General features: G+C 55.8%; 1 protein-coding gene across 1 annotated transcript in view; it reads right to left on the bottom strand.

Annotated features, from left to right (window-relative positions):
- Nucleotides 1-7,009: 7,009 nt before the first annotated feature.
- TMEM132C (transmembrane protein 132C) overlaps nucleotides 7,010-26,506 on the bottom strand; it is a 288,818-nt gene continuing 269,321 nt past the window's right edge. Inside the window, exons 6-9 of the mRNA XM_059139894.1 lie at nucleotides 17,588-17,793; nucleotides 15,928-16,201; nucleotides 14,569-14,760; nucleotides 7,010-9,679 (exon numbers count right to left, since the gene is read on the bottom strand). Coding sequence (XP_058995877.1) covers nucleotides 8,525-9,679; nucleotides 14,569-14,760; nucleotides 15,928-16,201; nucleotides 17,588-17,793 — 1,827 coding nt within the window. The 3' untranslated portion in view covers nucleotides 7,010-8,524. The remainder of the gene's footprint in view (nucleotides 9,680-14,568; nucleotides 14,761-15,927; nucleotides 16,202-17,587; nucleotides 17,794-26,506) is intronic.

Here is a 26,506-nt window from a genome sequence, read left to right as displayed (position 1 = left end):
TGTCTCTTTTCCTTTGCTCCTTTGTTTTGTTTCTTAAATTCCACGGATGAGCGAGATCATACGGTGTTTGTCTTTCTCTGACTGTCTTATTTCACTTACTGTTATACTCTCTCCTTCCATACCCGTCACTGCAAATGGTGAGTTCATTCTTTTTCATGGCTGAGTAGTATTCCATTGTATAGATACACAACATCTTCTCTATCCATTCATCCATAAATGGATATCTGGGCTCTTTCCACAGTCTGGCTATTGTGAACATTGCTGCTATGAACATTGGGATGCATGTCTCCCTTTAATTTAGTGTTTTCATATTTTTAGGGTGAATCCCAGTAGTGTGATTACTGGATCATGGAGAAGCTCTATTTTTAACTTCCTGAGGAACCTCCATACTGTTTTCCAGAGTGGCTGCACCAGCTTGCGTTCCCACCAACAGTATGGAAGGGTTTCCCTTTCTCCACACCCTCCCCAACACCTGTTGTTTCCTGACTTGTTCATTCTAGCCACTCTGACTGGTGTAAGGTGGTATCTCACTGTGGTTTTGATTTGCATTTCCCTGAGTGATGTGTATTTCCTGACTGATGTTGGGCACCTTCTCATGTGTCTGTTCTCATGATGTCATCTTTGGAGAAATGTCTGTTCATGTCTTCTGCCCATTTCTTTCCTGTTGAGTTGTGTCAGTTCTTTATATATCTTGGGTACTAATCCTTACCACGTATGGCTATGTTCCCTGCAGAATCTTCTCCCATTCCCTAGGTTCTCTTTGTGAGAGAGTATGTTTCTGTTGTTTAAGCCACCAAGTTCATTACAGAACCCCAGGACTCTGACACATGCCATGTTTCCCCATCTTCATGACATAAACATTCCTGTGATGGCTGATTTCCAAGTACCAACAAGATATCCCCAAATGAGGACTTGGGACGAGAATCCCACAATCAGATTTTGTGAGCTGGTGAAAATTGGCTGCAGGGCATCCGCGGATGGTGTTCAACACGCCTCAGAGTCATCCTACCCCAAGCACACAGGCGCAACAGTTGGTTATCTCTGGCTGCCTGATAGATCACCCTAGCACTCAGTGGCTTACATGGCAGACATGGTCTTACTGGTCCTGTGGGTGAAAGATCCATGAGCAGTAGAGGCGGGTGTCTCTGGCTTGGGGTTGGGGTATGCAAGAAGCACTGACAAGGTCTGCAGTGTCCGCATTGCAAAAGGGCATGCCTTTTCCTCCACCTCCCCTGCCACTGCCTCGGGCTAACACCCTACAGTCTTTCCCCAGGACAGAGGCAAAAAGCCTCTGGATCCAGTGCCTTCCTGATGCTCTCTCACAGGGGCACCCCCAGTCCTTTTGGATGATTCAGAGACATCGCCTCCTGCCCCAAGCCTCTGGGGACCTCGTACTCGTGCCGCCCTTACCACACGCTGTGCCTTCACCTTGCCGTCTCCCATAGGACTCATGGTTTCCCGGCCACACTGGCAATCTCTCCAAGGCAACATCAGCTCGCTCCTGCTGCAGGGCCTTTGCACCTACCCTTCTCTGTCTTGAACCTATTACCCAGTTTAACCCCGTCCTGTGACTAGAGCACGTGAAGCAGTCCCTTCCGTGAGTGGTGTCCAGTTACCCTTCACCACAACTGCTTGTGTCCTCCATGGTGCTATTTTTTCCACAAGCCGATAAAATCGTTGGTTTTGTTAATGCTTGTGTTATGTTCCCCCCATGAGAATCCAAGTTCCAGGTGCAACTTACGGAGTTGCGTTTGGGAGCACAGAGCCGCTAGTGCTCCTGTCCGCAGTCATATCCTGGGACGGAGGCTGGCGTCTCCCCCGTGGACCAGTCTCTGCACGCGTTGGTTGACGGGTCAGGTCAATGTGCTTTCTCCTGTGTCTGGGGCCCCTTTCTCTGTCCCATTCCAGGCTAACCCCGTCCCGTCCCACTGAACACGACGACGCTCTCTCTCCAGGGCCGACGCCGTGCTCTGAAGGCCCAGATCAAGTGCTCCCAGATCACGACGGCGCGGCCTCCCCACCATGCCCTCACGCAGAGGACAGAGAAAATCAGAGAAAATGTAAATCTTGACCCCGAACTTAACCTGCATTTTTAAGATCAATGAAATTTCACAGTCTGGTAATTTCTTTCCACCCAAATGCCCTTTCTGACAGGAAAAAAAGGTTTTCGGACATTCTGGTCGGTGGAATATAAATTGAGAAAAAATGTCCTGATTTGCTTCATTCTTTGAAACATTATCTAATGTTCTCCCTGAAAGAGAAACGGTAATAAGATAACCCGACTTTCTCCCTCTCAGTTCTACTTTATAAACCGGCTCAATCCAAATTTTCAAATGCGTCTCAAAGAACTCTGACATCAGAGCCCCCTGGGGTTTTCTTCAGTTTGTCTGTGGCTCGAAGGAGTGCGTGAGCCTGTCCCAACAGGCAGACTCGTAGGAAACCCACCCAGGGGCGCCTGTTCCAGCCGGAAATGTCAAGAAAAGCAACACAGAACCTCAGTATTTGGTCAAAGGTTCGACTGCCTTGGGCTGCTCTGAAGGCCGTGCCTCAAATGCGCATGTGGGACGCTGCCGTGTCTCGTGCACGTGGCCTGTGGTCCCAGAAGCGCCGTGTGGGAGGAGACTGGCTTTCACCGGTGTGAGCAGGCCCTGTGCTGGTCATGCCTGGCTCTTACCTGCCCTGTGACTCCCGGGACAAAGTCCACGTGAGCCAGCACCTCGAACCCACGTTGTGTCCCCAGAGTGGCTTCACTGAGCTCCGTGGCCACCAGGGTGTCCCCATCAGAGGCCGTCTGGCACCTGCCTCTGTGGACATGTGTCCCGGGGAACGGTCGGTGTTGGTGATGGATGGCCGGCACGCCCGCCCAGCTCTAGAGCTCTGGGTCTCACCCGAGGACATCCCTTCTCCCCCACCCCCCACTCTCTGCTCCCCGCTCCCTGCTCTGTCTTAGGGGAACCCCTGCTGCCTACCTGCGTGGAGGCCAAACAGTGTCTGGGGATGTCCACCCTCCCAGGGAAGCCTACCACCAGCAACGTGACTTGTCAGCTGAGACTTCCACTCTTCTGTGTCTTCAGTTTTGCTTAATTTCTTAGTCATCACCCGTTCATGTCCAGCACAAGGACCAGCAAACGTCTTAGGACATGTTACACGCTGCATCAAGGGCTCGTGTCTCTGCAAGCCCCTTTCCTAGGACATCTGGGGCCACAGGTGCTTGCTGCCTTCCTTGTCCTGGACGTCACATTCGTCTGTGCCGCCCGGGGACCCTGCTCTGAGCTCTGGCTTTGCCTTTTGGTTCAGTCTCTGAGCTCTGCAAGGTGAACCACTAAGGCCCCAAGCAGAAGCGTAGTGGCAGACAGGGACTCGGTACACGCCCCACCTGCCTGGGGTCATTGCCCTTCAGGGCCGACCCCTGCGTGGCTCTCCGTCACCACAGAACAGCTGCTTCTCAGCCTTCGTGTGACTCACGCCTTTATTCTCTGTGGAGCCGTCAGTCCGATGGAGCTAACCTTTCCTGGGCCACAGAAGCTGAGTCTGGTTGTCACGGCGACCCCTTTCATGTTGCCTCCGGGCACCTGTCCTGCCTCTGGGCGCAGAGTGTGGCCCGTAGCCTCCTCCGGGCAGGTGCAGACCCCAAGCCGCACTTGGCAAGCAGATGGTGCTCTTGCCCAGATTAGTGCCATCGGCCTCTCCTCCGGGAAGTCACTCACTGACCAGCAGAGAGGGGCTGGATTTCCATCCTCAGGTTCCCCCCTCCCCGGCGAAACCGCGCGTTCACCTCCGGCCTGTGCCACCACCCATGACTTACGTGACCATCCATTTTCCTCGCGAGGAAGGCTGCAGAATTTTGTGTGTTCATTATGCTTAAAAAATCAATATTTGCACTTTGATCTCCACTAGGGAAGAAAAGAGAAATCCGAGAGCAAAAACCTGTAAAGGCCATATCCAAAGCACCAACACAGGCGAATGCAATCGTTTTTATAAATATTTTACTACGCTCGTGGGCTACTAAAATTGAGAAAACAATTTAGAAGTCTGCAATGGTACACTTTCAAATTATAAAGCCAACCATGCACAATTGTATGTGCTGTAAAAAAACAAAAACAACAAAAAACCCAAACACCAAAAAAACAAAGAAGGGTACAGAAGGCAAGTTGCTAATTTTTGTTTCTGGGGGGAGTGAGGCTAGAGGGCTTCCCCTTTTATTTCTTTTGCTTTTCTTTGTTTTCCAGGTTTTGTATAATGAGCCCAAATTGCTTCTTAGACAGTTTTATTACATTTTTGATGCCAGAAAATATACATCAAGCTTGTAGGAGTATAATAATTAGGACCACGGTCTTTGGGGATCCGAGCGTGGGTTTGAGGCCCAGCTCGGCTACGCCCCAGCCGTGACCTTGGGAAGGACACACTGAGCCTGTTTCCCCCTCTGTGACGTGGAGGTCACGCACTGGCCTCAGAGGGTGGCTTCGAGGGGACAGACCAGGCCTGGCACAGATTCGTTTGAGGGAGCGTCTCACCTTTATGATCGTAGTTAGGGTTAATCTTTAAAAAGCATTAATGTTAGTAAAAATAGAAACTATCCAGGATTGCCGATATTAATAAAGATGAATGCTAATACCCTCTGATATTCAAGATGTGTCCTGGAATGGTTCTGTGTTCTGAGAGGCCACGCGGGGCGGCTGGGGCACGCAGCAGGGAGCGGAAGAGCAGGGGTGGGGAGCCCCGCCCAGCACACACCAAACCTGTCGCTGCACCTGTCCCCCCGCGCGGTGTGTGTCCGCGTCTCTGCCTCCGCCCTCTGACTGCGAGCGCTGGTCGGTCCCCTTCATCACTCCGTCCTTGGCACGCTGCCCTGGGCCAGGCACAGAGCAGGTGTCCGACAGGTGTGTGCTACGTGAATACTGGGACCAGCACCCGAGAGACGAGCTACACTTGTTCTCGTGGATCACTTGGGCAGGAAGCATTACGGCTGGGGTGGCTGCACGGTCTCCCCGCAGCCGCCAGGGGCTCTCTGTAGAGCACTGTAAGGAGACGCAGTGCATGTAGGCTCTGACGCAGGGCGCTGTAAGGAGACGGTGCCTTCCGGGAGACTGTCCTCACACATCTCGCCGGTGACCTTACTTGCAGGAGGAGCCGACACACAGTCTTGGGGGTACATCAGAGGCCGCGTGTCTACCGACTGGGTCAGTGGGGACACGGGTTCAACTGTCAGGGGGCAGGTGGGTGGAGAGCACGGCGCTCAGGAAGGACGGTGGGGAATGCTGGGACTCCTGATGACTGATCCAGTGTGTTTTAGGGTCGGACAGAGGGTTCTAAATTACATTTATTTAGCACAGGGACACGTAAAGGAAAAATCGCCCTCTGACCCCGCTCAGCACAAACCTGAGGTCTGTGCGCAGGGAAGGGGCTCTGGCTCCAAGGGAGGGGCTGGGATGGTGCGGTCCTGTGTCACCGCCCGTCCAGGGGAGGGCAGGACGGATGTCGAGGCTGGTGGCGGCCCCTGCCGATGACACAGAGTTTACACGGGAGTTGGTGTTGCTCCCACAGACCATGCCAGCCAGCCCAGCCTCCTCGGAGAGGCTTCACGGGACCTGGGTCTTCTGGTTTATTTTTTTAATTAATTAATTTTTTAATTGAAATGTATTTGGCATAGAACACTGTAAACTTACGGTGTACAGGATGTTGACTTGGAAAATAAAAAAGGCGCTCCGTTTTTAAAACCAGGCCAGCTCCAGGGGACACGGGAGCAGGCTGCCGCCCCAGCCTGGACCTTGAGGAGCCCACCCCCAAGGGCAGGTGTTCCTTGAGCCCCTTGCCCGGGGAGGAAGCCTTCCACTGCCTTCGCTGTCTCAGGATCCCAGAGCCGATGCAGCCCAGGGGACCGGAGTGGACCGGGGGGCTGTCTGCCCGGGGCAGGTGGCCATGGGGGGTGGGGGTGGGGGTGGGCGGGACGTGGCTGGTTCTGATCTGTTTGTAATTTGGGGGCAGAGATTAAGCACCCAGCACTGGAGCCAGCCACAACCCTCTTTCCCGTTCTCTGGAGCCTCCGTCTTTTAAAGAGATGTATGAGCTGGCGAGGTCACTAGATAGATTCAGGAGTGGACACAGAAGGTCTTGGAGACTGTGCCGTCTCTCCCCCCCCCCCCCCGGCACACGTCCAGCTGTGTTGAGGCACACAGAGATGCCCTGGTGCCTTGATTAGGAAAATGTCACCACGCATGAAACCATCAGCCCCCACAAGAGCAGCTGTCCCTTGATGACGCTGTGGGGAAGACGGTCCCACGCGGGGAGTGGTCAGGAGTCTCCCAGGGGGATGAGACAGCAGCGCATCTGGGCAAATCCCACGGAGATGGAGAGGTGGCCGCTGGCTGCCTGGAGCTGGGGGTTTCCAAGGACTGGGGAGTGATTCTCATGGGTATGGAGTTCCTTCTTGGAACCACGAGAATGTCCTACAATCAGTATTGTGCCCTTGAAATGGGTAAATGTTATAGCCTGTGAACTGTGTCTTGAGTAAAGCTGTTACTTAAAAAAAAGTAAAATAAAATAAAACAACCAACCACCTTACTTTCTACCCAAAAGTGCTCTACCCCCAGCTAACATCAGCAGCAACAATCCCATGGGAATCTCAAGTGACAAGCACAAAACAATCAAAATCAGAGAAGACCTTTTTCCTGGCTTGCCACCCTCCCCCTCTGGCAGGATCTCAGACCGGTGGCCTCCGTGTCGTCCCGGAGCTTGGCAGAAAGGCACACTTTTGGCCCCACGTCAGCAATCTGTGTTTCATTGGCCCTCCTGGCAGTTCTGGGCACGTGCAGGTTTGGGAGCTGCGGGTGCCCAGGATGGTGGCCGAGAGATCCCAGGATTTGGGGCGGCTCCATCACGGAGCCGAGAGGGAGAGCGAGAGGTCGGCCGCTCGAGCCCAGCGGACAGGAGGTTTCTCCAGCAGGTTGTCCGTTTGGCGGGGGAAGAAGAAATGGGCATTAGGGGAGAAAAGAAACACCCCACGAGATACTTGTCAAGCCATGGAAAAGCATTTTAATGACAATCGGCATCACAGGTATAAATAAATATCTTCTCCTTTCCGTCTATAACATGTGCTAGAAATAGCTCTTTAAAAGGTCCAGCTAAGGTTACGAGGCTTTCAAGGACCCTTTCTTAGCTACTGATTTTAGTAATTAAAAAAATAAAAACAATGAGCGTCCCGGCAGTCGCCGAGAGCAGGACGGGCCGGCCGCGACCCCAGCCCGGCCGCCCCCCGAGGGCCCGACTCCCATCACTGCGCTCTTCCCCGCTGCGCACAGTCGACTTTGGATGAACGCGTTTTGCAATGTGCTGCTGCACAATTAGGCTGTTAAAAACCACCGTGGATGGACAATCTAACATAGATTTTAATCTCTCCGGTTCGTGCTGGTAGGCTCCGCCCAACAAAGTCTGAGAAACAACTCGAAAACCCTCCAGCAGTTTTCATCTGGAGTCCTCGCTCCGAGGTCAGGAGGTCCCGTGAAAGCTCTACCGCGGGAGGCTGCGCAGATTATTCCGGGGTACGGCCTCTCCCCCACAGAGGGGACCCGACCTCCCCTCATGTGGGGTCTCCTCGTATCCCCAGCGATGGTGACACTGGGGGCCGGGCCGGCCGTGTCCCCTTGGAAAAGCCCCGGGCAGCGTCCCGCCCACTGGCTGTGGCCCTGGGGCCCGGCAGGTGGGGGTGTTCGGGGGTGAGGGGTCGAGGCAGCGCCCCCTCCCCCTCTGGTGTTTAGACCCCCGCGAACATCAAGGCTGGAGGGCTACAGAAAAGCATTGAAACTACTATTTCAAGGATGGATTCACTGGGACTGCTGCTAAGAATTCATCTAACATATAGGAATATAATGTACGTTTAATTTAGGAAAAATATACCATTTGACCCTCAGAAATGAACATTAAATACAGATCAAGTGGACTTGCAGGACACAGAAGGAAAAATGGTGGGGGGGGCAGAGACAATGTGGGAACACAGAAGAGTCGTGTGAAGACCGAAAACCCTCAGGTTCACCCCGAGAGGCGCGGGGGCTCTGACCCCTCTCCTCCGGCGTCCCCTCCCCCCGGGGCTGATGGGTCCAGGCTGTCCTCTCAAGGGGGCACGGGACCCTCACGGAAACTGTGCCTCCGCAGGCCCTCGCTGTGCATTTTGCTCCTTTATTAGAAATATAAAGAGATGATTGCTTCCGTCTTTTTATTTTGTGTTTTTGCATTTTTTAACAAATAATTTTTGGTAGCTTGTCTGTGTTCTGTTCTGACTCATAAAATCGCCTTCCCACGGTGGCCTCGTGCGCAGGCTGGCGTCTCGGTCAGCCGCCTGCCCAGAGTTCCTCCGCCGACTCCCGGAGCTCTGCCGTCACCCGCCGCTGAAAACCCTCGCTGTCGGGGACCCAGGGCCTTTCCCGGCTCCGGGACCTCCGCGGTCTGTGTCCCCAGCGCGGCCCGCTCCGTGCCAGGCGTCCCCGGACCCACTCTGGGACCCAGCGAGGCGCCGGGCGGACGCGGGCACCTACGCCTGGTCCGTGAGCTTCTCCAGGTAGTCTCTGAGGTCCTCGCCGCCGCCCAGGATGGAGTTCACGGCGGGGCAGCCGTCGTCCGGCGGGACGGTGGAGAAGGTGGAGAAGGTGGAGAACTTCACCTTCTTCCTTTTGGAGGTGGGCGAGTGCAGGGGCTCGAGCCTCGGGTCCCTGGCCGGCCTGGCCGCCGCGTCCGGCCGGTGCACCTGCCCCTGCGCGTGCCGCTGGACGCCGCCGTTGAGAAGCAGACGGCCGCTCTCCTCACTGCCGCCCGGCGCGTGGTCCAGGACCGTGGTGCGCTCGGCCTGCGGCGGCGACCCCCCGCCCGCGTGCTCCAGCAGCTCCGCCTCGTTGCCCAGCCACACCCAGTCGTGCGCGTGCGTCACCGAGGCCTGGCCTTCCGGGGGCACCTGCTTGTGCCGGTACCTGAGGGCAAAGGTGGTGCAGTTGACGAGGAAGACGAGGACGGCCAGACAGAAGACGCCCAGCAGCGCGTACATGCCGATCTCCAGGTCGCTCAGGCCCCGCGGCGTCGGCACCAGGTCGCTGGCCCCCAGCCCGCCCCCCGCCCGGGGCAGGTCCACCTGGGCCGGGAAGTTGGTGAAGTCCAGGGGGATGGTCTGCGGCGGGCCCTCCCCCGACGGCCTGCCCGCGTCCGGCCGGCCGCTCTTCACTACCCTGTTGTCCAGCAGCGGCCTGGCCGTGGTGCCGCCTCTCCCGGGGGCCCCTTCCTCGCGCTCCTCGGGGGAGCTGCCGTGGAAGGGCCCCTCGGGCTCCTGGCCCTTCGGCCGGCGGTCGCTGGCGTGGTTCTTAATCTCAGCCTCGTCACTGTCCCTGCCGCCTCCGGGGCTGGAGTCAGCGTCGTTCCGGCCAAACTTGACCCTGACGCTGCCCACGCCCACGGCCAGGACGCTCTTGCGTTTGGACTTTTGGCAGGCCTCCGCGATGGTCATGTCCACTCGGACCAGGGGCCCCTGGCCTTCCCCTTCGGCCATCACCACCGGCCACCTGGGAGAGCGGGCCTGGGGGATGGACACGACGGCCTCATCCAGGGAGGTGGCGGTCAGCGTGAAGTCCCTGGTGTCGTAGATGTCCAGCGGCGTCACCGAGCCGTCGCTGAGCTGGAGCCAAGTGCTGAGCACGGCTTCCTGCGGGGACAGAGGCCATTAGGAGGACACAGCGTGGGGGCCCGAGAGGCTTCTCCAGAACCTGCCTGCCCTCCTGGAACACAGCCCAAGGAATCAGGGGCCGGACTCCGGTCCAGACCTGGCGGCTGATGAGTCCAGAGAGAAGACATGCAGGTCTTACATCAAGATCAGAGAATTGCTACAATTTTATAAGAACAAATGGAGACGTGCTGTGAATGGCCTGCATCATCCTCACCGGGGACACCCAAGGGATGCCTGGCCGAGACCCTTCCCAGGCTCGGTTCGCCCAGATGCTCCCGCCTCCTTATGTCAGGGCTCAGCCCGTTACCACGCCTGGATCGTCCGCGATAACCTCCCTAACTCGGGACGTCACTCCCATCTGCGAAACCCCAACCCCGTCCCCTGAGCAAGGTTACCCACGCCCAGGGTCTGGGAGCTGGGACGCGGCCACTCGGGGCAAGGCTAGCCGTGCCTCCTGGGAACCCACCACGGTCCTCAGTGTCGTCGGTGCACGGGCTCCCTTGGCTCTCACAGCCACCCCCGAGGCAGATGCTGTGACCATCATCGCTTCCCATTCTGCAGGCGAGGAGACCGGATCGCGGGGAGGAGGGGGAGCCCGCCCGAGCTCCCCCAGGCAGGGGGCAGAGCTGGGGTTTGAGCCCAGCGCTCTGGCCTTGAGTCCGGATGACGGCGGCTGCCCTGTCTCCTGCCAGTGGGGGCTCTGAGGTCACTGCGTGGGCCCGGGGCTGAAGGAGGTGATGTCGGTGGGTCTGGAATCCTCCCCTGTTGTCTAAAACCAGGATTTAGTGACGTGTGTTAGAAGCCCGTGCCAGACACCCCGGGGCCTCGGAGAGGGCTGCCAGGGCCGGCGGGGGAGAAGGGGCACCCGCGGGTGTGGGCCTTGGCGGGCCGGCAGCCAAGTCTGTGCGGGTCTGAGTGTGCTCGCTTGTGCGTGTGATGCGTGGTCGGGGAGCCCTGGCCGGGGAGGAGAGAGGGTGATGGGAGGTCTGGAGGGACGGGGCGGGGCTGGTGCCAGGACAGGGGCCCGGGCTGACCTCCGTGGGACAGTCCGCTGCGGGCGACGGGGGGAGATACGAGGAACAGAGTGGGGAAGGGAACGGGCGAGGTTTGCCAGGCTGGGAAGAGCAAATGCAGCCCCAGGGGTCTCTTCTGGGAAAGGATCCAGGGTCTCCTCTGGCCCTGGCTTCTGGGCATGACAATGAGGGGCAGCGGGTTCAACACGAGCTTTGAAATCGATACACAGACCCACTGCTTCTCCTGGTCCAGTTTTTAAAAAACGATCTTTCTGGGCCTATTTCCCTGCCTGAAAGTGGGAATGTGAACACTTTGACCACAGGGTCTGAGACGGACATCGCTGGGGCGTGGCCACGGTCGATCCCTCCTTCCTGGAAGGGACTAGAACCGCAGCTTGGGAGAACCCGGTCTTCCCCACTCAGGGCATGTGCTCGCGATGCAGTGGGGCTGGACCGGCCCCTCCAGGCCCGGAGCTGGGCGTGCAACCGAGGTCTGGCCCGTCGCCACATTTCACCACCCCGTCTGCAGGGACTGCCCTGGGCAGGGGCTCAGGATGGAAACCAGCCAATGGGACGGGATCCCTGGGCTTTGGCTGGAACCACAGAGGAGAAGCTTGCATTCCCTGGGCTGCCGAGTTGGGGTGCAAACCTGCGGTGCTCGTGGCCTGAAACTTAGGGGGGATCTGCCGGAACCGAGGGTCAGCACAGGGAAAGGAAGAGTTATGAGATGGAGAGAGAGAGACGGAGGGAGGAAGACTGTCTTAAGAACACGTTCCAACAACAGACTGGCTGAGGATCAACTATTTAAAAAACTAGGTAAAAATACACAAAAAAAGCAACGCAAATTCCTAAGACTCAGAAACACGTGGACCAGAGGGGGGCCTGCTGACCAGTGCTACTGAGGGGGCCTGGTGGCGCGTGTCAGAGCAGCTCAGAAGGCTCAACAGCCAGTGGCGGGGAGCGGGGGGCTGCTGATGGTCACCCAGGGACTGTCAGATGGGGATGCCTAAGGCCAGGACTGCGGAGAGGGGACCATGAGGGAGTCCTACCCCCGGCCAGAAGCAGCAACGAAGCTCATCTGTGCTCTGAGCATGGCTGGGGAATTGTGTCCCCTGGAAATCCCAACCCACTGCTTCCCCACATCTGGGTGTGGGGTCTGGGGTTAGGTGACCTGTGTGGGGCACGGGCTCCAGCAAAGAGGGGCCCGTGCACAGGCAGGCCTGCAAAGAATTCCCACCGGGAGAAAAGCAAAGCAGCCACCAGCTCAAGAGGCACTCGGATTAAGAAAGAAAGAAAGTTACACTCCCTGAGAGGGAGGGCTTTGCCATGAGAGGAGACCATAGACCATTCATGTCGATCAGCACATCGAGGATTTTGGACACTAGAACAACTGAAAAAGATGACAAAGTAAGATAAACCAGCAACAAGAACAAAATGGCCCGTGAAATAAAACCGTTCACGGGACACGGACAGAGAGGAGGGCCGAGCAGAGAAAGAACAGGATGGTGTGCGGAAAGAACCGCCTAGACCTTCTAGAAACAAAGAAGGGCTCCACTGGGAATTAATTACCCGATGGCTGGCTTGCAAAGTGGAGTGGAGTAGACATATCTGGGGAGAGAATCAGTGCCCGGGAAGACAGAGCCAGGGAACTGACCCAAAACACAACCCCAGGATGAAATACACAAAAGACAACTTGGAAGAAATGAGGAACAGGATGAGAACGGCCAAGAGTTTCGGTGACAAGTTCCAGAAGGGAACCAATGGGGGAAGTCAGGAGTCCATGACATAGTGGCTGGGCATTTTCCAAACTTGAGAACAATTGTGGGTAAGAAACACGAAGCTTTTGGGGGGCACTGAGCAGCTGGATCCAGCTTGACCCGAAGGTACCAATCCCCGGGCATGAAGTGATCAATGCTGATGTCTTGGGCCAGCCTCAGTTGGGTCTCTGTCACTGGTACCTGAAAGCCCAAACCGATGCCGATGCCGGTGTCCTGAGAGGGGCAAGTGAGACCACACCTGGAATCTGGGGAGGCTGCTGTGCTCAATGTTGGCCCCTGCCCGCTCCCCCATGGCCACTGCCTGCTCAGCTTTCAAGGGTCAGCTCCGAAAGATGGTTTTGCCTGACGACATTCTCTGGCCTCTGGAATCCAAAAGCGGTCATGCCTGTAGCCAGAAGTGCCAAGGAATTAACACCCTGCAAAGGTAGCCCTCGGCCAGCTCCCTTGCCCCTGGTCAACACTGGCTGGCGGTTTCCCCAGCAGCTGCAGGCTCCGGGAGCCACAGTGGTAGCCGAGCGGGAGACACACTCTACTGACTGTCCTCCATCCCCGGGAGCAGTTTCTGAATCCCTCCGGGGGCTCCCTTCACCACTCGAATTGAGTATTTGAGTATACGTCTTCATGCCAGGCTCAGCTTCTGGGGGAATCAAAGGTGAGACAGGCTGTACGGCTCAGTAATTTTGCTTCCCACCCTGGTCCCCTCTGTCCATGTCTATCGGCAAGACCCCCTTCTAATGCCCAGGCCGGATGCATGAGTGCCGGGGGATTCCTCACTCCACTTCTCAGTCCTGGCTTTCCTGCAGCGGATGAGGCACAGGGGAGGCATAGGCTGCTGCCCTCATGTTTATGGGTGTAAAAATCTTTCAGCTTTTGTATCTCAGAGTTGAAATGCCAAGAATAAGGTGCCAGCCTTTCGCACACCGAGGGCTGACAAAAAACACGGTTCACACGGTCTGCGGGTTCATCTTGGTGGACTTTCCATCCCGAATTAATTTTTCTTCACAAACTCTAGATGGAGAAAGAACTTCACACAGAGCAAGCCCCCGGAAGGCCGACGATCCGAGTTAAGCCCCCCGAACCCCGCAGGCTTGCGAGCTCCGTCTCCATCAACCCTGCCGTCTGGCTGAGAGCAAGTCCCTCCGTTAGCTCGTTACAGTGAAGCCGGGACACGGGAAAGCCAACGCATTTCCCCAAAGATGAGAAGTTCTGAATGACTTAAAATAACACTTGCCCAGAAATGATTTAGAGCTCCATCCTTCTGAGAATCACGTCTGCAAGTCGAATGAACTACATCCATAAATCCCCCCTCCCCGAGGCTGTGCTGGGACCTCCAGTTACCATGACTGAGGAAGACAGATGGGAGACATTGCCTGGGGACTGGGGCCTGCCCCCCGCCATCGAGGCTGCCGTGCCAATCCAACCCTAAGGAATTACCCCTGCTTTGTCTCCCACTCTTCTCCGCTCCCCTGACTTTGCTCTTTAGGGAGCAGAAAACACCACGCCCCCAGGAGAGAGGAGAGATAGGCCAGCCATGGGGGCCGACGTGGATGGGAACGTGTTCCAGGTCCCTCCTGCTGACGTTCTGGAGCAAAGTCAGCGAGCAGCTGCATGATTTCTAGAATGACCCTGCTGTCATCTTTGGAGCCCGGGGCCACAGGCAGACTCCTACATGATGCTCTGTTACGCAGCACAGTTGACCAAAAGATAGGGACCTCTGTCTGGATGGTCTGGGTGAGCCCAGGGTAGTCCCATGAGCCTTTAAAAGCAGATTTCTCTGCTGGCAGCAGAGCGGAGGTCAGAGATGAGAAGCGTTGAAGGGCCTCCGTGCACACGGCCGGCTTTGAAGATAATGTGCGTGTGGGAAGAGAGAGGGAACATGGGTGGCCTTAGGGAGCTCAGCGAGGGCCCCAGGGACAGCCGGCCAAGAAAGAGACAGCTGTCACAGGACTTCGGCAGCCCCCATCGCTGTGTTCTGGAACATGGTTCGGCTCCTCTGACCCCCTCCTCCTGCCCTCCTTGCCGAGTCCAGCCCAGTACCCTCCCTGCTCCTCTGCACCTCCGGCCTCGAGGACCCTACCTGTTTGGGGGTCCGCAACAGCTCCTCAGCTGTGGCCACAGCGGTGATGGCCTTGCTGTTCTCCGTGCTGGGGTGGAGGGTGACCGACAGCCCGGCCACGAGCTGGATGGCCAAATCCGTCACTGACACCTTGTCATCTAGCACGGTTACCGTCTTCTCTGCCAGGATGGAGTCAGACAGTGGGGACAACACCTGTGGGATTGACAGGACAGAATATTCCCAGATGTGGGAATCTCCCCCAGCAATACTTCCGCCTTGCCCCAGGCCTGGGTCCAGGATACAGGGCAAAGGGGTCACACACCTTCTTCACTATAGATGCACCAGCCCATGCCATGCATCTTTGCAAGAATCAGATAAAGCCACCCTTCCCCAAGACACTTTATCTCTGTCTGTTGGAAAATTGCAATAAATATTAAAATTCATTCTGCTTTAAAAGAAAATGTCCCCTCCCATTGAGATGCCGTGCTCTTGTACACCGCACAACTTGGTTAACTGCACATGGCCATCCTGCTGACTGGGCTCTTGAGGAGTCACACACAAATTGACTTTGTGCAACCTGAATCACATTCTAAATGAACTGTGGAACTAACTGGTGAGAGCTGAATTATAAATAGTCTACTCCCCCCTCCCCAGACCCTTCGCACAACGTATCCTCTGCTGAAACCTTCCTTTTGGCTGCCTCTCATAAACCAAATGTCACCCTGGAGATCTCCAGGTGAAATGATGGAAATATCCCTTCATTCCCACACATGGCTGTGGTCTCAGGATCCAGAATGATATCCCCAGAAGGTGCAGTCAGGGGGGCACAACTTGAGGGTTTTCAGGAAAAACCATCTGACATGATCTGCCGTCTGATCCGAAATGCATACCGTCCTATGCATTTCCTTGAACAGAAGGTTAGTAGACTCTGAAGAGAGTTTGTTGGATGAGTCCGTGACAGAAAGACTAGAAGCTTTACGGGAAGAAGGGACGCAGCTTCCCAGGGCCCCGAGCAGGAGCAGCACCGAGGGAAGAGGGAGGTGGCTTCTGGGACGTGTAGGAGGTAGAAATGCGGGGCGCGGGATGAAGTGAGGGGAGTCGGAGGCAGGACGGGGAGTGCTGGAAGGTGTCGGAGTGGAGGACGCAGGAGGTGGGAGAGGGGACAGGCGGGGTGCTAAGGCTGTATGGCCACCTCCTTCTCCATTTGGTTTGCAAGAAGGTTGGGACTCCCAGAGCTGACCCAGGCTCACCTTCTGGTGTCCCGAGGACGCCACCCTAGGGGCCAGGAGTTGGGCACAGGGACCTGCCCTTCCTGCGCGCCTCCCCCAGTGCCTGGCACAGTGTTTGCCGCTGAGCATGCAGAAATCCCGGGCTCCCTACCTGGATGGTGGTCATCCCGACCTCCTGCCCGACCAGGACCCTGCTGTCCTGGAGGGTGGCCACGTGGGGTTCCTCCAGCTTCATGAAGTCTGCCACCAGGTGGGTGACGTCGACCTGCCAGTCAGGGCCCAGCATGTAGCTCAGCTGGCCCCACGGGCCGGCGCCCTCGGCCACGAACTGGGTGAGGACGCCCACGGTGGCACGCTGGTACTGCAGGGCACAGCCGCGGCCCCGCCGCTCCTCCTCGTCTTCATCCTCGCTGTCCCGCGTGGGCCTGCGGGGAGCCAGAAGAAGCTCTCAGGCCCCAGGAATGGAATCGGAGACGCACTGGAATCCCAAGCCAGACAGACAGGTGCCTGCCTCCGCCGCCAGGGGACAGCACCCCGGGCGGGAGCCTCAGGACCCCACCGGAGCACCAGGTCCATCATAGGCAGCGCAGAGCGTCGGACATCTCTTTTTTGGACATAGTCATTGACAAAAGACTTAAGAGCCAGCATTGACGAAGTCTACGCTGTCCAGTGAAGAAGTGGCAAACAGCCCCGTGTGCCTGTTTCCAACTTAATTTAAGTGAGTAAGAACGAAATCGGGAAAGTTGAAATTTTCTCATCACAGAAGCTCTATGGCAAGCGCTTCACAACCACACTGCTAGCGGCAGCGGACAACGCGGTTCTAGAACATTCCACCACCACGGCAAGGGCCCGTCTAGGCTCCCCAGCTATGGCTCTTCATCTCATAACCCTGTGAGGCAGAACTAGCTGTTGTTATGATTTGGGGGTGTGTGGGGGTTAGGGACCTTGGGCAAGCTCGCAGAGCTAGGAAGTCTCGGGTCTGCCGTCCCCAGGGACACAGCACACTCGTTCTCTTCCTCATGACCACCTCTCAGTCTGAAGGACTGCCTGGATTCCCAGCTGTCCCTCCACAGTTGGGTCAGATTCTTTCAAGCTCTCCTTGGGGAGAGGGAGGCAGCTTCTTCCTGAACGCATGTTGGCTTGCCCCTTAAAATGAAGACTGTCTGGGAGACTCCAGGAAACAGCTCCAAGAGGTCAGGACGGAAGAGCCCAGGCAAGAGACAAGGGATGTGACAACAACTCATTTGCTGACCGGGGGCGGGGGGTGGGGCATAGGACCGAGGAGACCAGACCCCAGCTCCTACATGTGGCAATCCAGAGTCACACGGAATAAATTAGAGCCTTGTTTTGTTTGTTTTGGTTGAAGAACAAGTAGTAAGACCATGGTCCAGTATAAATGCCATCACATTTTATGCAGGAATCTCTATGCACAGAACTGATGAAGCTTATGAGTATTCGTAAAGCATCAAAAAAGAAATCACTGCTTCACTTTCAGAAAAGAACTCCAAACTCAAATCTCCCTGGGGGCTGAGGGGCTAGAAAAATGTATCACTTCTCCCGCTTCCTTCTGGGGAAGTCCTGGTCTATCAGACGCCCAAGTGCAGTGCGCAAATGGTCTGGGGTTGATGAGATCATACCCTGTTGAGACTCTTGGCTGGTTACTCTGGGCCTTGGTGAGGCTGGAGAGAATGTAGTCTCACAATCATACCAGCGTCTGCTATGTGCTGGGCCCTGTCCTGGCTCCGGCATGGGGTCAGTAAGCAAAACCATTGAGATCATGGCCCTGGTGCATCTCCCCATCCCAGGCTTACCTCTTACTGGCCACAATGGGGACCCTCCAGCCTTTGATCTGGCTCAGCTCTGTGTCAGAGACCTCAATCTGCAGGGGCAGCCGGGGCACCCACACGGTGACGTGTAGGGAGGCACTCAGGTGCTGGTAGGTGAAGTTCACCACCGCATCCACCTTGCCTTTCATCTCCTTGCCATTGACAAAGATGTAGTCACAGCGGTCAGACACCTGCAAAGACAGAAAGGTGGGTGGAGAAGTCCCCGGGCCCTGCCGACCACTCTTCTTCCATTTGTCTTTTTCTCCAGCAAAGCACACATGCTTTTAATTTAGGGTCCTCCCAAGGCAGAGCCTGAGACAAGGATTCTGTGCACCTGGTCTACTTGGGAGATGGCCCCAGGGAAGAGAGGCCGAGGAGCAGACTGAAAGAGACAGAAAAAAAAAGATTAGTCAATATAAAATAGATAAGTCAATAGAAAACTACATCTTTATTTTCTTTTACTTTTATTTTTGTCTTTTTTGCTATGGATCAGTTTCTCTGGAACCTCCTGAAAGCCTACAAAATTGTCCCCCTGAAGGATAAGAGGCAGAAACATTATCTACTAGCTCCCATCTCTCAGCACCCCTGTGTGTTAATGCCCTGGCACTTCCAGACTGACACCCTAGCTCATGGCATCTGAGAAGACCCCGGGATAGAAAACTGTAGTAGCTTGAGCTGGAGTGTGGTCCAGTCACAAAGGGAGCTGCAGCCGAGTCTGCCGTTTCAGGGGGCTCCAGAGGTGTCTGTTCCCCGGGCTGATGTCTGCTCATGAAATGAGCCACACCCCAAGCAACCTCCCAGGACCTGAAGGGCTTGTGCTACCTTCTTCCTCTGCAGCATGACCACTGATATCCTCTGATCATGCACACTCCTGACAGTCTGAGACATCCAGGCCTCTGCCTCTGGGGCTCTGTTTGCCTAAGAACACCCTTTCTTCCCTACTGGCCTGGCCAGGCACCTCCCCAGCCCCCAGGATCCTTTATATATTTGTATTATAACTGCTTAGCCTGTGAATAGCCTCAATGCATTAGTGACTACCAAACTATGCCCCCTCCTCCTGCAGTCGTCCCTTTGCTTTTCCCATTCCTACCTCATCATTGCCTCAGGAAAGGGCTGAGACAGAGCACAAAGCAGGATAAACACATAGAAAATAAAATAAAATCTGCAAGCATTAAGATTTTGTGTTCCAAAGTCTAAACCCTTAGGGAGATGAATCTGTACACAGCCCTGTGGACATTCTCATGTGGGGAAAAAAAAAAAAAAACACCACCAACAGGAAGACGCCTGTGTCCACTAGGAGTGGGCTGGAAGAGGCACCACGGAGAGGGGTGGGACCATATGCGAGGTCACTCTGGTAACAGATGCTCGTAGGGACTGTAAGCAGAACATCTGGAGACAGGACGCATCCCCCCCATCCCAGGGCCTTGGCGATGTTTACATCTTTTGAAAATTAGACTGGGATTATGTTCTGTAGCCCTAATGAATTGAAAACTGAGACTAGAAATCAACTAGTGTTTTCAAGAAATGACATGACTGTCTTGCATATTCAAGTTGATAAAATGTGATTTATACTGGCCCCCTGTGACCAGATCGACCACCAAACTATGAAATCCTTGAAGGAAAGAAGTACATCTTTTTAAATCCTTGATCTCTTGGTTCCACACAGCAGATGCTCGTGAAACAGGAGCTTAGCAGAGAGGCCACTGAATGGACAGATGAATGAATGTATGTATGCACAGACGGATCTGTGGGTAGATGGACGGACGGATGGACGGAGGGATAGATGAATCGGTGAAGTATGTATGTTTGGGTGGGTAGATGGGTGGCTAGATGGGTTCATGGATGGATAGATGGGTAGTTGGGAGGGTGGGTGTGTATATGTATGTATGTATGTATGTATGTATGTATGGATGGATGTATCTATGATTGGATGGGTGGGCTGATGGTTGAGTGGACAGGTAGGTGGATGAACCAACAGGACCCTTTCTTCACGGAGATGCCTGCTTCAGGACAACCAAACAAGGATCTTGGGGTGAGGGGAGATGTGGATAGAAACTGAGATATGACAGAGCCAAGAGAAATGGAAATGCAAGACATTTACTTGAAGGCTTCCAGAAAGTTCTCAAGCAGTGTTTCCTAACCTTTTTGGGGCCACTGACTCCTTCGAGAACACATGTCAAGCGAATTCTTGCTAAAGGTGTGCATATACATAGAGTTTTGCATAACATTCTGGAGTTAATAAAGTCACACGTAGAGTCCTCAAATAGCACTTACCATACTAAGCTATAATTGACAGCTTGCTCATCTGTCTCTTGTCAGGACTGTGTACTCTAGAAGGAGCAGTGTCTCCTTCCGAGGGTCTGCAGACCCTGTTAAATCACATCAGTGCTAAGCAGTGAGCTCGTGTGATCACCCTTTCTTTCCTCAGCATCTGGGAGCCATGGATGGCTACTCTGGGCCCAATTGTCATGTCCAACTCTTGCTTCTCTTTGGAAGGGCAGCTGCTGAGGGCTGGGCTGAGAGAATTTCCCCCATCTGCTGGGGACAGTGGCAGGGGCAGCTTGGAGGGGAACACAGGGACGGATCTTCTCACTCATGGTCAAGAGTGGCTTAAAAATGTTTACCTACTGATTAAGGGCGGAAACCAATTCTAGCTGCTGTCCCAGACTTGCCATTAGCATGTAAACACTGTCCTGGATCTGGGCAGACATTAGCATAATAGCCGAGCAAGAGTTGTATCAGTAATCACTTCTTTAATCAATGTTGTAATTTACAGACCATTGACTTCGCTCATTTATTACCTTCCTGAGCTCCGGTGGGAGGGAACCTGACCGCTCCAGAATATGTAAATAATCAAGACGAACGCCAAGGGTAAGACGTTGTGGCGCGTGATAGAGCCATTGTCCCCGGTATTCCTGCGGGTGACATAAATGTCTGGGGGGGGTGTCTCGGGATGCATTAATCATCTCCTAAGTGGCTAGAAGTGAGAACCACAATATCATAAAACGAGTTGGCTTATCTGCAAAATAGGAACAGAAAAACCCCACAGGAATCTCTTCAGTCCCTGGCTTCATTTCTGGGACTCTTTCCCGTCTTTCGTGGTGGGCGGGCCGCCCCCTGGGAAGGCTGCCCGCTGGCCTCTGCCCACTCGGACATTTAAACTCTCCTGTCCAAATGCATGGTGGCCACTGACCCCACCAGCAAGTCTGCTCTTAGGGCCTGGAGGGGTCAGGGTGGGTCTGGTTGAGCGGCACGTGGTCAGTGGGCATCTTCTGTTGTCACTCGGGCCTTGGCGACTTGTTTACGACATCGCCCGCCTCTTGCCCGGGGGGAACCGCTTGGGGAGCACTGTCCACAGGGAGGGCAAAGCCACCTGCTGGCCAGCCATTGACATCCAGTACGACTTCTGCCTGAAACAGCAGCCAAGCAGGTTCCAGACTCAACATTCGAGAGGGCAGGTCATTACACAGACGGTTGGACCCACCCCAGCATCTGCGAATGAGCAGGTGTGGGGAGGGGGACCCACGACTGCATTTCTAACAAAGTCCCAGGTGACGCAGATGCTCTAGGCCTGGGGACCACATGGGGAGATTCGCTCCTTGAAATAATGCAATCGCCCCTCCTCCGTTTCCACGGAATCTTCCGTTTCTGGTCTTAGTGCATTTGGGCTGCTGGAACGGAGTGTGGCCGACTGGGCGCTTCCAGGATGGATGGTGGTTTCTCACACGTCTGGAGGTTAGACGCCCCAGCAGAGGACGCCAGTGGATCCCTCGTCTGGTGAGGACCCATCCCACCTCACAGATGCCACCTCCTCGCTCTGTCCTCCCGCGGCGGAAGGGGTGAGCGAGCTCTCTGCGGACTCTGTTCTAAGGTCACTGATCCTACCCCACCCACGAGGGCCCCCACCCTCATGACCCGGTCACCTCCCCAGAGCCCCACTTGCTCACATCATCACATTGCAAGTTAGGGTCTCAACCCAGGAATCGGGGGAAGGCACAGAGACATCCGGTCCATAGCACGCTCCTTCCAGGACTATAGTCGTTCCGTTATAATGCTTCCAACCGCCTCTGTGCCAGTGACTCCCAGAACCCGACCTCCAGAACCCAGAGACCCAATGGCTTATTCAGCATCTCCCCCTGGATCTCTAATTAGCATCTCAAACTTAAGATGTTTGGAAATCAAACTCCTAGCATAGTTGTTTTGGTTCTGTGGGTTGGTTTTTTGGTTTGTTTCTTTGCTTTTTGCCACTTGGGAGCCTGAGGCTGGAAATGGAAATTAAATTCAGACACAAAAAAAGTCAGATTGACATTTCTTGTACTCCTGAGTTTGTGGCCTCGCTCTGTTCACACAAAATATCGCTCGACCCTGTGCGGCGGCGATGCCCTCTTCCGGAAGATTGTCTGCCAGGTGGTTTCCTCGCTTCAGTCCTTTTCCGGAGCTGCCGGCGGCAATCATTTTCCCGTTCTGGAGAAGAGGAAGCTGGGGAGCTGGGGCTCGTGGACGGGGGGGGGGGCTGGCCTGCTGTGGTGAGACGGGGGAGGCCAGCACCTGCAGACCGCGGCTGCAGATGGCGGATTTGCCGGACGGCTCTGATGGTGTTGTCTTCACAGGCAGCAGCCTGAGACTGGGGCCTTGGAAGTCACCCTTGTGCCGCGGGGGGGTCTTGGGTCATCTCTGCTCCTGCTGGCCAGTGAGCTGGGAAAGTAAGGAGCTGCAAGAGGTCACTGGCCAACGAGTCTGGGAGGGATCACATCTGCTTCCTCTCCATAGGCTGCCCTTGCTGTCCGTCCCTTAGTGCATCCCAAACGAGCCCACTTGGACAGGCTGATCAGTCCAAATCTGGGCCGGAAACAGATGCTACATGTGACCCGGAGGAGAGGGTGACAAAGGCACTCTGGACAAAGCTGTGGTCCCGGCTCCGGGAAACTAGCAGGAGACAGCACCGCTCGCCAGACAGACGGGGGAGAGGGTTCAAGAGCCTCCTCCACAATCCGCGTGCCCCAGAACCTCAGCCCGGGAGCTGGTGTGGACATAGGGTCTTGGCAGGTGTCATCAGCTGAAACGAGGTCTTCCCAGCTCGGAGGGGGCCACAGAGGGCTGGTGTCTGCACACGAAGAGAGGAGGATGTGGAGGCAAGCCCCCGGGGGTGATGTGGGGACACCGGTGGAGACGGAGAGGTGCTGCCACGCACCAGGGAGCAGCGAGGACTGAGGCCGTGCGGAGCCGGCAGACCCAAGGCAGGGATCCTTCCCCAGCCCCCTGGAGGCTTCCGAGGGAGCAGGGCCCTGCGCACAGCCTGATTTCAGACGGCTGGCCTCCAGCCCTGGGGGAGAAGAGCATCGCTTTAAGCGTGACCTTGGCGGAGGGTGCGGCTGCTGACAACCACAGGCTTGCGGGAGGGGCCCAGAGGGATGGACATGCTGACGTCTCTCCCCCTCCCCGCGTCGGCCGGAGCCTCCCACGGCCTCAGCACGCAGGGAAACCAGGGGCGGCTGCACCTGGCAAAGTGACCACAAAGGTCAGCCTCCTGGAACAGGAGGAGGTGGTGCGGGGATCCGGAAGGGCGAACAGGCATCTCCAGCACAGAGAGCGCTTCTCCTCATATTCCCATCTTCTTATCAGGGGCTTTGTGCGAATCACAGAACTCTTTTCAACTCTGACAAAATCCTTCGAGGAGTACAAGCTCTTCCTTGACGCTCGCCTGGGATCTCTCCCGAGCATCCTCCATGCACCGCCCCCTCGTGCCCTGTGTCCTCGCTGGTCCTCCTGCCGCAGGACCTTTGCACGTGCTGTTCCTGCTCTCTGAAGGCTCCTCCCCCACTTGCCTGTGTGATTTGTTCCTTGTCTCCTTTAGGTCTTCCACAGAGTGGCTCCCAACCAGGGGCCATTGTGTCCCCTGGGAGACATTTGACAATCCTTGGAGATCTTCTGGGTTGTCACCACTAGGGCAGGGGTTGTCATGGCTGAAAGACAGGTGACTGGTACCTAACGGTTGAGGCCAGCACTGCTGCTCAACATCCTGCACCGTACAGGACAGTTCCCAGCAAAGGTCAGCACATCCCAAATGTCAGTGTGGCTGAGGCTGAGAAGTGCTGCCTTACCTTCACGTGCACTCCCCAGAGGCCCTGTCTCTGACATCTGCATGTGGACGGCAACTCCAGACCCTCCCTAGCTTTATTCTTCTCATTTGTCCTGTATTACTGTTTCATACGTTACGCATTTCAGCCATTTATAGTGGTTATTATTTGTGCTCTATTTCTAGAACATAAACTCTAGGATGACAAAGCTTTTGATTCCTCTGTTCAATGTTCGTGTTTATTCAGTGCCTAAAATAGTACCTGGTGCTCAGGTATGGGGCTTACCACTCCCCTCCTACTGGAGGGGACACTCGGGGCTACCTACTCCCCCCACTGTGCACAGGTGCACACACACGCAAGAGCATGCATAGACAGGTGCACACACACACAGGTGCACGTACAGGTGTACACACACACAGGTGCAGACAGGTGCACAAACATGTATGCACATGGGACACATAGGTGCATGCATTATAGGTACACACAGGCACATACATACGTGTATGCACATAGGTATACACACACACAGGTGCACAGCACAGGTGCACACACAGATGCACACAGGCACAGGTGCACACACACACAGGTGCTCGCACACACAGGTGCCTGCACGCACAGGTGCCCACAAGAAGGCGGGCTTTCACGGGTGATTGCACACTCTGTAACAGCAACAGCAAACATTTGCTGACTGTTTATACTAAGCCAGGAGCCACTCTGACAGGTTCCCGTGGATGATGTCACCAAACTCTCGCCATGAACACATGAGAGAGAACTGCCTTATCTTTCGAATCCTATCCATATTTCAAGTGAGGAATCGAAGGCACAGAGAGGTGATGTAACTCGCCCAACATCACACAGCAGGGAGTCAGTGAGCCACACAGGGAGTCGAACCCACACCTCGGCTCCCCATCCTGATGCCCACCAGCTCTGTGATGATGAACCTGTTGTTTTGATCCTTCCCTCTTTCCTGCGGGCGGACTCTATTTCCCTTCCTGCTGATGTGGACCTGGCCCTGTGACGAGTTGGGCCAGGAGAGTGTGAACGGAAGGACAGCGGGCCGGTCCCAGCCAGGCTTTTGGGCGGCACGAGTGCTGAGGCAGGCCTTGTGCGCTCTGCCACGAGAGGCTGTCCCCGACGTCGCTGCTGTCTCTCTGTCGCCCTGGGACGAGACCCGTGGAGCCCGACCTAGCCCTGCTGCACTGAGGGGTCCACTCGGCTGAGCCCGCAGACCATGGACGCCTTCTGTCTCTCCTCCTCGGGAAGCAGAGAGGCTGCTGGAGGGTTGGGAGGAAGAGAAGACAGGCGCCCTGCTCCCAGGTTTAGGAAGGACACAGTGGATTCGGGGAAAACCCCATGGAGCACGTCTCATTCTAGAGCAGTGGCGTTCGTCTGGACCCAGCTTTGGGATTGGACCCGCTTCCTTTCTCAGCGGCCCGTTCCCCATGGCCCTTCTGGTCCGTGGTCTTCTCTCCCGGTGCTCACGGGGAAGCGTCACTGTTCTCCTGGAGGCCGGGCTCCCTGGTCACTGAAGACGTCACATTAGCTGTCCCAACTTCTCAAGGAGACAAGGACAGGGGACCGGCAGGGCCTGGGGCCGGCCAGCATTTCCAAGACGAGGTCTGGGGGCCTCCCTCTTTTCCCGTCCTGACCCTCACTGTGGAGGCCTAACGGGATTCCCACGGCCGCGGAAATCTGATCACGATGACCTGCACGTTATCCCGCTGACCTTGAGGAATGTTGCGGAGACCGGGACACACCACACAGTCTCGGCTCGGCCATCCTGTCCTCTCGGAGGTAGTAGCTACGCTGGGCCAGGCCTGGCTGGGGGAGGAGGGAGCATTTACCCGGTGTCTGCTGTATACTAGACTCCATGCTGAGCGCGCACACACACTTTCCAGGCGAGGACACTGGGGCACAGAGAGGTTGAACAACCCGTCCAACGTGCCACAGCCAGGAGTCCTCGGCCTTGGATGTGACAACCGTGGTTTCGCCCCAGAAAGGCTCTCTCTCTCTGGCCCTTCCCAGTGCAACTGGTGAAAAGTCACCTCTGGTCTTTCACTCTGGAATTAAAAAGGACAATGGATTTAAAGACATCGCTTGTGGCCTGTGGTGACACGGTCTTCCTTCCCTGACGTCTCTACGTCAGGCGCTCGCGGACCAGAGTCTTAGTAAACCCAATTTCTTTCCTTCTCTTTTCAGAAGTCGGTCTCACGCCGTCATGTACAGTGACTCACATGACTTTGAGAGCCGAGTCCCAGCTCCGTCCCCTGAGCGCGTGGCCCACCAGGGACGTTTAGGAGCAATGTAGTTTCTGAAGGAGAAGAAAGGTTCTGTGGCATTCTCTGAGACTTAACGGAGATATTTTCGACGTGTCTCAGTTTTAAGTGTTTAAGACGTCCGCCTCGGGGCTTTTGCACGTCCGCAGCGTGAGAAGATCGCCACAGTCCAGCCGCGCAGTGCACGGGCCGCTGACACGGTGACTCGTCTCATCGCAGGTGTGCACGTGTGTGTGCACAGAAGGTGGAATTCAGGGTCTAGCCCGGAGCAAACGCCCAGAGCTCAGCACGGCCCCTTCTGCTGTGCGCAGGCTCCAAGGCGGGGACCGGCCTGTTGCAGAGGACCAGGGCGGCTGGGGGATCCGTGTCCCGGAGCCGGCTGGGGCGCGTGGCGCAGGGAGACTACGGCAGCTCAGATCTGCCGGGAAGGTCAAATGAGAAATTCCTGCAAATGCAGGAATAAGCCCAGTGCCTGGTACACGGCGGGCGGGCAAGTCATGCCGGGCCGGGGAGGGGCACCTGCGGAGGGTCGGGCAGACGGACCACCTTAG

Source organism: Mustela lutreola, chromosome 11, assembly GCF_030435805.1.
Source record: "Mustela lutreola isolate mMusLut2 chromosome 11, mMusLut2.pri, whole genome shotgun sequence".
NCBI lineage: Eukaryota > Metazoa > Chordata > Mammalia > Carnivora > Mustelidae > Mustela > Mustela lutreola.
The sequence above is the reverse complement of the archived record's forward strand: the minus strand, read 5'-3'. Positions and strand labels throughout refer to the sequence as shown.